The following is a 12,419-nucleotide window of genomic DNA, read 5'->3' as shown; positions in this document are numbered from 1 at the left end:
GGAAGACAGACTGGGCCCCGGAGAAAGCAGCCCTGACTGGGAAGCTATTTTCCCTCATCGGGCATTTCCTAGACTGGTCTTGGAGGACACGTACAGGACCAGACACTTCTGTGTCCTGGTCTCTCCCCGAGCCTCTTCTCTATGTGTACAGGGTCTTAGTCGCAGGTGAATAACTCAGAGTCCATTAGGGAGGGCGAGTGGCTCTGGGGCACAGAATCTATGGAGGAACGTAGGAAGTGAATCTACTGAGGAACTTAGGAAGCCCCAAGACTGCAACTTGCTGAGCTGCTTTCCTTTTGCCGGGGGCAGTGGAGCCCAGGCTGGAGTGTCAAGAGTGTTTGAGGGGTCCTAACCTCATCCCAAAGCTCACTCCCAAAACCAAGGTGGTGACTTTGGATCCTATAAGCCTCAGCCCCAAGGCACTACCGATTTTTTTCAGGGCATCTCTGTCTCTCTGGTTGAGCTGTGAGTGGCTGGAAGATAGACCCATCCTGGAGCCGACAGGTCACAGACCCCTAAAACTGGGAGATTTGGGGGGACCTATCGGGGGTCTGCATGGGGATCCCAGCATTCTGTCCCCTATTGTCCCTGTAATTCCGGCCCTTCTTCCATTCAATCAATCAATCAGTGGTATTTATTGAGTATTTAACGTAATCAGAGTGCTTGGGAGAGAACCACATTTAGGTTGGAAAGATTAACACCTCAATTCTGATAAAAGTCAATCATTCCCCAAAGTGCTTCGATGATTCCTATGACATTTTGTCCTTGCAACAAGCCTGAGAGGGAGAGACACATATTATATCACCCCCACTTTACAGATGAGGAAACTGAGGCTCCGAGAAGTTCAGGGACTTGCCCACAGTCCCACTGCCGGCCTCTGGCAGAGCTGGGGCTGGGATCGAGATCTTTTGACCCTGGGCTCCTTGCCCCGGACAAGGCTGCCTCTCCTAGCATAGTCTCCAGGGGCCCAGAAATTGTGATCTGAGAATGGCCTGTCATTGTGCAGAGGGTTGTAATCGGCGTGGACGGTGTTATTAATAGAACACCAGTGTGTTATATATAGCATGTTAGCTGGAGATCCATTTTTCACAGTAAATCAATATCACATTTGCATGAACCCGATTTTGCCAAACTGGCTCCCGCTCCGGTTTCCCCGGCGACATGCTTCGGTGTGAGAAGCTAAGCATCTTTTCATCCTGGCTCAGGAACACTGGCAGGAATCAGGTCACTGAAAAACGAGGACAGATTCCAAGTGGGAGTGTTGGAGAGGGTTCACAACAGTGCCGAAAGTAGAAAGATTGTGACGTGTGGAACCAGCCTGTCTATTGTCAGTCAGCCTCCTGCCCCTCTTTATGGTTGGGAGTACAGAAAGATACTAAAAGGAGCAATGCAAAGGTGGAAACTGTTCGGTCCTGTGCCTCTCTACCCAGTCCCATGGCTACCAAAAGGCTACACTGATCAATCGTTTAATCGGTGACCCTTACTGAGTAATAATTGTGGCGTTTGTTAAGGGCTTACTATGTTCATTCATTCAATTGTATTTATTGAGCCCTTACTATGTGCAGAGCACTGTACTAAGCACATGTGATATACAATTTAGCAACAGGGAGAGACCATCCCTGCCAAGTGACGGGCTTACAGTTTATTCGGGGGAGACAGACGGACAAAAACAAGACAACATAATCACAATAAATAGAATCAAGGGGATGGACACCTCATTGACAAAATAAATAGGGTAATAAAAATATAATAGAAATGAGCACAATGAGGAGGGGATGGGAAGGGAGAGGGGGAGGAGCAGAGAGGGAGCAGAGGGAGTAGAGGGAAAAGGGGAAGCTCAATCTGGGAAGGCTTCTTGGAGGAGGTGAGTGCTCTACTAAGCATTGGGGTGGATACAAGATAAGCAGGTCCCACATGGGACTCACAGTCTAACTAGGAGGGAAAACAAGGTTTGAATCTCCATTTTGCAGATGAGGGAACTGAGGTACAGTGAAGTGATTTACCCTTACTTTGCCCCCTCTGCGGTGTGGCTTAGTGGAAAGAACCCGGGCTTGGGAATCAGAGGTCATGGGTTGTAATCCCTGCTCTGCCTCTTTTCAGCTGTGTGACTCTGGGCAAGTCACTTCACTTCTCTGGGCCTCAGTTCCCTCATCTGTAAAATGGGGATTAAGACTGTGAGCCCCACCTGGGACAACCTGATCACCTTGTACCTCCCCCAGCACTTAGAACAGTGCTTGGCACGTGGTAAGGGCTTAACAGATACCATCGTAGACTGTAAGCTTGCTGTAGGCAGGGAAAGGGTCAGATATATTGCTATATTGCACTCTCCCAAGCACTTATTTCAGTTCTCTGCACATCATAAGCACTAAATAAATATATAATTGACTCAGTTCCCCCTCCCCTCTGCATCACCCTGACTCTCTCCCTTTGCTCTACCCCTTCCCCCTGCCCCACAGCCCTCGTGTATATATATTTACATCCCTATAATTCTATTTATTTATATTGATATCTGTTTACTTGTTTTGATGTACATATATCTATAATTCTATTTATTTATATTGATGCCCGTTTACTCATTTTGCTGTCTGTCTCCCCTCTTCTAGACTGTAAACCCTTTGTGGGCAGGGATTGTCTCTCTTTATTGCTGAATTTTACTTTCCAAGTGCTTAGTACTGTGCTCCGCACACAGTTAGCGCTCAATAAATACAATCGAATGACTGACTGACTGATTGACTTACCCAAGGTCATAGAGCAGATGCATGACAGAGCTGGGATTAGAAACCAGTTCAGCATGGCTCAGTGGGAAGAGCACGGGCTGAGGAGTCAGAGGTCATGGGTTCAAATTCCGGCTCTGCCTCTTGTCTGCTGTGTGACTTTGGGCAAGTCACTTAACTTCCCTGTGCCTCAGTTACCTCATCTGTAAAATGGGCACTAAGACTGTGTCCTTGTATCCTCTCCAGCGTTTAGAACAGTGTTTTGCACTTGGTAAACGCTTAACAAATGTCATCATGGTAGAGAAGCAGCATGGCACAGTGGAAAGAGCACGGCCTTGGGAGTCTGAGGTCATGGGTTCTAATCCCAACTCTGCCACTTGTCTGCTGTGTGACCTTGGGCAAGTCACTTAACTTCTCTGTGCCTCAGTTCCCTCTTCTTAGACTGGGGATTAAGCCTGCAAGCCTCAGGTGGGACGACCTGATTACCTTGTATCTACCCCAGTGCTTGGCACATAGTAAGCGCTTAACAAACACCTCCGTTATTATTATTATTATTTTGATTTCCAGGCCTGTGCTGGTTCCACTAGGCCTCTAGGCACTGAATGAAGCACTTGCTAGACTTCAGCAGTAGCAAGGCCCACATTCCCTGACCTCGAGAAGCTTACAATCCACAGGAGGAGACAGAAAAATGACGTAGCAGAAGCCGAAGAAGAGACAAGGATAAAACAGGAAGCGGTGCAAACGCATCCGGACAAAACTGCTCAAAGAATAAGTGGATGTACAGGAAAACATATAAGTAAAAGTACATATGTCCACCAGCATGCCCCAGGTCACAGCTACTGCAAAATACATCAAACCTGGACACTTTGACATCTTGACAATTCAATGAGTGAAGTATGGTAGTCTAATGGAAAGAGCACGGGCCTGGTGGGGGGCAGAAGACTTGGGTTCTAATCCCAGCTCTGCTGCTGGCCTACTTTGTGACCTTGGGCAAGCCACCTAACTTATCTGTGCTACACTTTCCTTGTCTGTAAAACGGGGATTCAATACCTGTTCTCCCTCTAGTTAGACTGTAACCCCCATGTGGGATAAAGACTGTGGCCAAAGTCGTATCTATGTTATCTGAACAAATGATATTATAGTTATTATTATTTTATTATTATTATCTTTGAAAGATCCCCGAACAGATAAATGATGATCCCAACACATCTTCCTAAAATTGTGGTATTTGGAAATCTTGCATCAATTTTAAAGAAAGATTAATATATTTTAAGTATGATTGAAATAAGACCTGATGGGGAGAGGAGGTCGCAGGTGTGAAGAGGTGTTCACAAGGTGTCCTACTGCAAGATATTTTTTGAAGATATTTCTCCTTAGAACATATTTTTATTATTATTATTTTTTTATTATTACTATCTTTGAAAGATCCCCAAACAGATAACTGTTGACCCCAACACATCTTCCTAAAATTGTGGTATTTGGAAGTCTTGCATCAATTTTAAAGACAGATTAATATATTTTAAATATGATTGAAATAAGACCTGATGGGGAGAGGAGGTCGCAGGTGTGAAGAGGTGTTCACAAGGTGTTCTACTGCAAGATATTTTTTGAAGACAAGAAGGCAGTTGTCCCATCCAAATTGGATAAATTCTTCACTCCGCAGTCAGCAAAATAAATTTTTACTTTGCCGAGTCCAACAGAGATTCACAGCTTACTGCATCTCCTCATTTATTCCATCTCCTGATTTTATACTTGCTATAACTTTAACAAAGATTAAACAGTGAATTAGGAATGCTTAATTTAACAGTATACCTTACAAGGGAAATTCATATTCATTTCCCAAAGGTTTTGGAACAGATCTCAAATTTACAACATAGAAACCTAGGAGAGAACATGACCCATGTTACAGCCATTAATGATATAACCACATTTTCAGGTAATCTAACCCCACTCTATCATGGAGTGCTTCTGAACAGAAGTGCTGGAAGCAGGATTAAAAAACACAAGCGCTAAGGGTGGGTTGGGGGATTGACATCACTAGGGTGTTGTGAATTAACCGGGGATGGCTTTCAGGATATTTGGACCAAGGCCTCCTGTCTAGAAGTGAATAAATTAAACACAATTATCCCCTCTTCTGAAAACAAGTCTTCCAACTAATTTTAGAATATGGGTTGTCACACACTCCAGGTGTCACCTTGTTGAATTGTTCTTGGAAAGTTCTCAAATAGAAATGTCCTGCAGCTGATTCATGGCAACCAGTAAATTTAAGCATAGGGATTTTGCCTATCCAATTAATTTGTTGAATTAAAACATCCAAAAATTCAGTGAATCAAACTTTGTTCAGTGAGACCGGACTCCGACATTGAAGAATCCAATAAGTGGTTAGAAGAATTCATTCATTCCTTCATTCCTTCACTTAGTCAATAGTATTTATTGAGCTCTTACTGTGTTCAGAGCACTGTACTGAGCACTTGGAAAGTACAATTCGGCAACAAAGGGAGACAATCCCTGCCCACAACGGGCTCTTTGGGGTATTTACATTGACAAAACCTGTTCTGAAAAGACCCGCCCCCAGATGCGATCTTTTTAACATGTGGTCCTGTGTGTAATGAAGGTGGTAGTGTCAGTGAAGGGGAGGGATTTATGAGCTAGAAATGATTTTAGGGTTTCAAAATGTGATGGGATTTGAAGCAATCATAAACAGGGCTTTCTGCCTGGATGTCAAATCCAAAGCCCAAATAAAGGCTTATTCCTTTTTTTCCAGGGGAGAAAAAAGCTCATCCATGGATAGCTAAGGTGTGTTCCTGCAAGGTGTGTTGAAACGTCGGCTTGTTTTAAAGACATTGGCATTTGGAAAAATGATCTTGAAAATCTAAAATGCACCACAATTTTCTCACTTGATAAAGACTTCTGGGTGGTGGATTAAAGGATTCCCCAGCAGGGAACACCTGACTTAGCAATCTTGCATCCAAAAGAGGGACCGCTTGGTCTCTTTGGAAAAATACCCTGGATACCTTCTCATGAACTTAGCTCCCGCTGGTCTTCAGGAACTGTCGGCTCTTTATCACTGGTGAGCTCAACCAACAGGACACCCTGCTTCTTTCAACAGATTTATGTAAGCCCAGGAAATGCATTACCCCAGAAAGTGTACAGGCAGAAGGTACATGCAGGCTGAAGAAGTGAGTTGGTGGGGGAGGTGGGTGGGTCACCTCTAACTATTAAGATTGGTGCTCCTGGTTGGCAACCACCACACGGATCCTCCAGAGTCCCATAGCCACCGTTGGAGACAAAATCCCTGGCTGGATGCACGACTGGTCCGACCCACTCCTGGTGTTGCTCATAATCTTAAATTCTCATATTGCAACTTTCCAAGATCTTGAATTGGAGTGCTCCAATAACCCAACGGACTTTCGCACCATGCTTTCAATTCCATCAGGGCTTGATTTGTACAAATGAAATCTACTCATGTAATATGAGAAAGGTAGATGTGTTCATAGTCTGTACCTGAATCTTAATAAGCTGGAATTTCTCACCTCCTAAGGGAAAGGCAATTTTAAAAGGGAAAACCTTGGGCATCTGCTCATCCGACCAACCCTGGGGTGGTCAGCTGTGTCGGCTGCCCTTATTAATCAGAACTCCCATTCTCCAGTGTTCCAGAAGTGAAGGAAGAAGTGCTTCTCCACAAACACAATGGAAAGTAAATGTGGGTGTAAAGTGTTCCACAACCAGGTGTTGTGTTCCTTCAGGAAGCTCATCCTTATCCTCAACTAAATAGGCCCAGAAAGGGCTGATGCCTACATTCCCATTTCACTGGGGATTGTTGGCAAAAATCCACTTCAAGAGAGACATTATGTTTGTTTTCAGACTAAGGAGAATTATTTAGACATTTCTCAACATTCCACTTCAGTCAATGCCCGTAACAGATTCTGTCCCACCACCGAAAACATGGACATACTGATTTTCAAGCTTCTGCTATTTCTCATCCAAGAACCAGAAGCATCTTTTTTCCAAAAATTGGGAAGAACAGTTTCAGAGAGACTTTAACAGCTGAGGTTATTTTAAGATTCCGTAGTGGGACATCTTGAAATCTCATGCCTTTTGAAGTCTAAAAGTAGGTTTTTTCTTTGGGTATAAATATTTTCAATGTTGGATGCTTCATCTCTGTAAATGATTGATGCATCAGGCATGCAAATCCCAAGTATCATGTTGAAACAGTGTTTTTCCAAAAAGAGAATGAGTTAACCAGAAGAATGATGTCATTTTGCCTTGTTAAACTTTTTATCTGTGTTGGTAATATATAATAAAGAATTCACTGGTAATCATTCACCTGGGTTCCCTTTCTCCTGAAGTCTTGATATTTTTAGGATGATTTTCATGATGATTTCTGTAGTGTGGGCTAATTAGAGGCATAGTTTATTAGTAATTATGAGAAGGAGGAGGAGAAAGAAGGAGAAGATAAGGGAGGAGAGGTGAGAAGTATTATCATTATTATTGCATTTATGAAGCATTTGCTCTGTGCTAGGCACTGGGTTATAAATATTAATTTATTAAATTGGACAAAATCCCTGTCCCACATGCAGGTCACGATTAGAAAATGTCAGGTGCCTTTTCTTTTTTGGCTTTTCTTTGAGGAGAGGTAAATGATTTACTTTGGCCCAATCGAACCATGAGCCCCGAGCTGAAAAATTAGAGCTTTCCCTGCTTCTTAGATAGTGAGTTTCATGTGTGATGAGAGCTGTGCCTAATCTGATCCTTCTCTACATACCCTAACAGTGAGCCCAGGGCTTGGCTCAGAGTAAGTGCTTAACAAATACCATAAATGTTGTAAGTATAGCCTGGATTTCAAGGAAAAGTTAAGAGCCACTTGGAAATGGCATTCTTAAATGTTAAGAGAATGCACAGTGGTAATTGAATCCCATCTGCCTCAGAGGCAGAAGCAGAGGTCTGCCATGAAGAAACACTGGTTTCTTGGAATTGAGATTTCACCTCCTTTAATTGTGAATTATTTGGCAACTCCAATATTTTCACCATACCTTTTAAGCCTCTAATGCTGAAAGATAGCCCGCATATGAAGCTGCCAAAAGATATAAAGGTTTGCACTAACGAGCAATGTGATTTTAGTATATAAGGTCAAGCTCTATATGGCATGCAATGTCTGATGGGTAATTTGATTTTTCACAACTGACAACCACCAAAAAGATGGAGAAATGGATGATAAATAGTGTCCGGATTGGATCCCTGGCTGTTCAAGCTGGCATTATTTACGGTTGTTCGTATTATATGGAGAGGTAAGGAGCCCTGGGTATCTTTTTCCCTATGGGTTTCCGTGGTGAGGGGAGAGGGATGGGGGACCCTGGAAAAGGAACTGAGATGCTCAGTTCAACCATCGCCGGGGCCCTGAGGGAGTCCTGATGCCGATGGGAAACTGAGGCCACAGAGCTGAACTCCGGAGACAGAAGTAAGTCTCCAGCCAGGAGAAAGAATTGATGGGTTGTGGAATGCCGGGAGAAATGGCAGGCTCCATGGGGCGGCTTTGTAGAAACAGTCCCGTTTGGAGTGTGCTGGGTCGGAGGGCTTGCTTTTCATTCTGTAAAGTGCTCCCCGGACTCATAACATTTTCACGCTGGCCATCACCGTTGGGCACAAGCCTACCTACACCTGCCATTATTTATTCACTTAGCCATCATTTGAATTGCAATTATCTGAAGAGCAATCAATCAGCTTTTTGATCCTGCAAGCTTATTTCCTGGGAAGATGGGACTCTCTCAGAGCCACAGTGCCTGTGCTTTCAGACCAACCCTGATTCCATCTAAGATAAAGTGATTCTAAGTCAGTGGTTTGTTAATGACATGTCACAAGTGGCTTTTGTCTGCTAAAGGCTATCACACACCCGGGCATTTCACAATTATGGAGGGGAAAATGTATGTGACTTTCCAGAAAAAGACCTATCTGGGTCCCCGATCCTTTTCCAAAAGACGGTCATGGTCACATCTTTTCTGCCTTATCCTTTAAGTAACGAATGTCAACTCAAGGGGGAACACTAAGGTTTATTTCTCCTTTTTTTGTATTTAATAATAATAATGACAATGATAACAGTGACATGTGTGAAGTCCATACTATGTGCCAAACACTCTGCTAAGAGAGGGGGTAGATACGTAGAGGGGGCTCAGAACGTAGTCACCAGGACCCTTAGACCAGCTTGCCTCCAGTGCAATCACAACCAGGAGGACCGATTTGCATTTTTTTCATGTCACAGAGTTCTGCTCCCTTGCTAACTCTCATCTCCCAAACACAACCCTGCCTCCAGTCCAAACCATCGCTCAACATATTGGATTGTGCTAGAATTAGAAAGAAAGATATTCTGGCTACCGAAGGTCATTTGTATGCTCTAACAACAGCAATAAAGTAGAGATGAAATGGCAGGAGATTCATTTTCTGGGTATCGCAGTCCCGGTGGTGTTCCGGATCTGTTTCAGCCCATAGGTTTCCCTCCATCTAGATGGCAGCATCATGCAAGACTTGGAGCTCGATTTGCCCTTTTCTCTTAGCTGCAGTCCCACACTTTCCCATAGCAGCAAATCCTTCTGGAGAGAGAAAACGTTGGGGGTCTGAAGGCAGATTTCTGTTGCTTTGCCCCACCTCTCTGGCAGTGGTGTGAGGCGGAGTAATTAATGTGCGGGAAAGCTGAACCTGTATTATGGAGGCATATGTCACCTCTCAATACAGATGTCAAATGCAGCTCCCTGCCTAAACTTGATTGCATTAGATTATGTTCATTTAATCCTTCCTATCCTTCTTTACTTCATCTTGTGGAAAATCCCTTCTCAGAGGAAGGGACATATCTTGCCACCCAGAGTGGCTAGGCCAGCCACTCTCTCTCTCTCACGCACATGGGAGCATGTTGGGAGAGCCGGCTGCTACGACGAGCATTTCCCGTCTCCTTCCTACACCCGGCGTGAGGAAGAATCTCTTGCTGCTGCCCCAGGGCTGGAGATGGAAAATTGGCAACCTCCTGGGAATCTGTTGGAGGGAAGAGCCCACACTGTGGCTGTGGGAGACAAGGATGGGGAGTCAAGGCAGTCAGCCTTGTTCTTAGTGTCTGGTATAGTGTTACTGGGCCCTGTAGGTGCTCAATTGATACTGACAATCATAATTCTAATCGATCTTTTTCACTGAGAACCTGCTGGAAAATCCCTCCCCTCAAGGACCTTATAATTTAATAGAAAACCAAGATAGAAACAAATAACTTACAGATAGTGAGAAGAGGAGGAAGAGGAAGAACAATGGTACAATTGCTAATGTCAGGATAAAAAAGTAAATAAAGCTGGGAGGGAACAGAAAAGAGGAGCTGGAAGAACTTTCTTTGAATACCTTGGCTTCTAAAGTGATCTCACTTTGCTGAGGAAACTGCTGTGGTAGGTCAGGCTGTTAAGCAAGATGGACGCCGCTAAGTCTTTCCTTCCTTTGCACTGCCGGCCTATACTAGATGCCCACCTATAATTGACTCCCCCAGGGGCCCTTTGATTGAATTATGTGATGACATACTATTCACCCACTAAATTTTCCCTAATGCCCACTCCCTATCCGTATGCAGTCAGGCATTAAAGGATATTACAAAGCCAAGAGAAAGCTGAATCAAAGAGGACCTTTTAGCCCCTTCTTTGACTGCCGTTTTCAGGAGTAATGATTGTCACTAAAGTGTCCCGCACTTAAGTCCATAGCAGTAAATGGAAACATTTCTCAAAAGTGGTGTAAAAAATCTAATCTGACATATATGTCACCCATCTCTGGACACTTGTTCTCAGTCTCTCTCATCTACGTTTCTTCCGGCTCCCACCCTCTAACTCTGGAGGTCTCTCAAAGCTCTGTTCTGGGTCCCCTTCTCTTTTCACTCTACACTCACTCTTCTGGGGAACTCATCTGCTCCCATGATTTAACTTATCACCTCTATGGGGATGCTTCCCAAATTTGTCTCCCTAACCCCACCCCCTCACCTCCTCTATAACCCCTCATTTCCTCCTGTTTCCAGGATGGCTTTTCATGGATGTCCCGCCAGTATGCTTAGAATTCCTTAACTCCCATTCTCTCCTAGACCCCCTCCAATCTGGCTTCCGTCCCCTCCACTCTACCGAGACTGCTCTCTCTAAGGTCACCCATGACCTCCTTCTTGCCAAATCCAATGGCTCCTACTCCATTCTGATCCTCCTTGACCTCTCTGCTGCCTTTGACACTGTCGACCATCCCCTCCTCCTCCATACCTTATCTCACCTTGGCTTCACGGACTCTGTCCTCTCCTGGTTCTCCTCTTACCTCTCTGGCCGGTCATTCTCGGTCTCCTTCGCTGGAGCCTCCTCCCCCTCCCATCCTATAACTGTTGGAGTTCCTCAAGGGTCAGTTCTTGGCCCTCTTCTGTTCTCCATTTACACTCACTCCCTCGGTGAACTCATTCGCTCTCACGGCTTTGACTACCATCTCTACGCAGATGACACGCAGATCTACATCTCCTCCCCGTCCTCTCCCCCTCCCTTCAGGCTCGCATCTCCTCCTGCCTCCAGGACGTCTCCACCTGGATGTCAGCCCGCCACCTAAAACTCAACATGAGCAAGACTGAGCTCCTCATCTTCCCTCCCAAACCCGGTCCTCTCCCAGACTTCTCTATCACCGTGGATGGCACGACCATCCTTCCCGTCTCTCAGGCCCGCAATCTCGATGTCATCCTTGACTCGTCTCTCTCGTTCACCCCACACATCCTATCCGTTACCAAGATCTGCCGGTTTCACCTCTACAATATCGCCAAGATCCGCCCTTTCCTCTCCACCCAAACGGCTACCTTACTGTTACGGGCTCTCGTTATATCCTGGCTAGACTACTGTGTCAGCCTTCTCTCTGACCTCCCTTCCTCCTCTCTCGCCCCGCTCCAGTCTATTCTTCACTCCGCTGCCCGGCTCATCTTCCTGCAGAAACGATCTGAGCATGTCACTCCCCTTCTTAAACAACTCCAGTGGTTGCCTATCAACCTCCACTCCAAACAAAAACTCCTCACTCTAGGCTTCAAGGCTCTCCATCACCTTGCCCCTTCCTACCTCTCCTCCCTTCTCTCTTTCTACCACCCACCCCACACGCTCTGCTCCTCTGCCGCCCACCTCCTCACCGTCCCTCGGTCTCGCCTATCCCGCCGTCGACCCCTGGGTCACGTCCTCCCGCGGTCCTGGAACGCCCTCCCTCCTCACCTCTGCCAAACTGATTCTCTTTCCCTCTTCAAAACCCTACTTAAAACTCACCTCCTCCAAGAGGCGTTCCCAGACTGAGCTCCTCTTCTCCCTCTACTCCCTCTGCCATCCCCCCTTTACCTCTCCGCAGCTTAACCCTCTTTTTCCCCTTTTCCCTCTGCTCCTCCACCTCTCCCTTCCCATCCCCACAGCACTGTACGCGTCCGCTCAACTGTATATATTTTCGTTACCCTATTTATTTTGTTAATGTATAATTTTGTTAATGTATAGAATCAAGGCGATGTACAAAACATTAACATTTTGTTAATGTTTTGTACATCGCCTTGATTCTATTTAGTTGCCATTGTTTTTACGAGATGTTCTTCCCCTTGACTCTATTTATTGCCATTGTTCTTGTCTGTCCGTCTCCCCCGATTAGACTGTAAGCCCGTCAAACGGCAGGGACTGTCTCTATCTGTTGCCGACTTGTTCATCC

The 12,419-nt window shown here is 45.3% G+C and overlaps 1 protein-coding gene across 1 annotated transcript in view; it reads left to right on the top strand.

Moving 5' to 3' along the window:
* Window positions 1–7,021, top strand: part of WDR72 (WD repeat domain 72) — a 192,077-nt gene extending 185,056 nt beyond the window's left edge. The window contains exon 17 of the mRNA XM_029070137.2: window positions 5,479–7,021. Coding sequence (XP_028925970.2) covers window positions 5,479–5,534 — 56 coding nt within the window. The 3' untranslated portion in view covers window positions 5,535–7,021. The remainder of the gene's footprint in view (window positions 1–5,478) is intronic.
* Window positions 7,022–12,419: the final 5,398 nt, after the last annotated feature.

Source organism: Ornithorhynchus anatinus, chromosome 8 (genome assembly GCF_004115215.2).
Source record: "Ornithorhynchus anatinus isolate Pmale09 chromosome 8, mOrnAna1.pri.v4, whole genome shotgun sequence".
Lineage (NCBI taxonomy): Eukaryota > Metazoa > Chordata > Mammalia > Monotremata > Ornithorhynchidae > Ornithorhynchus > Ornithorhynchus anatinus.
Note: the sequence above shows the minus strand (reverse complement) of the source record. Positions and strands in the feature narration are given on the sequence as shown.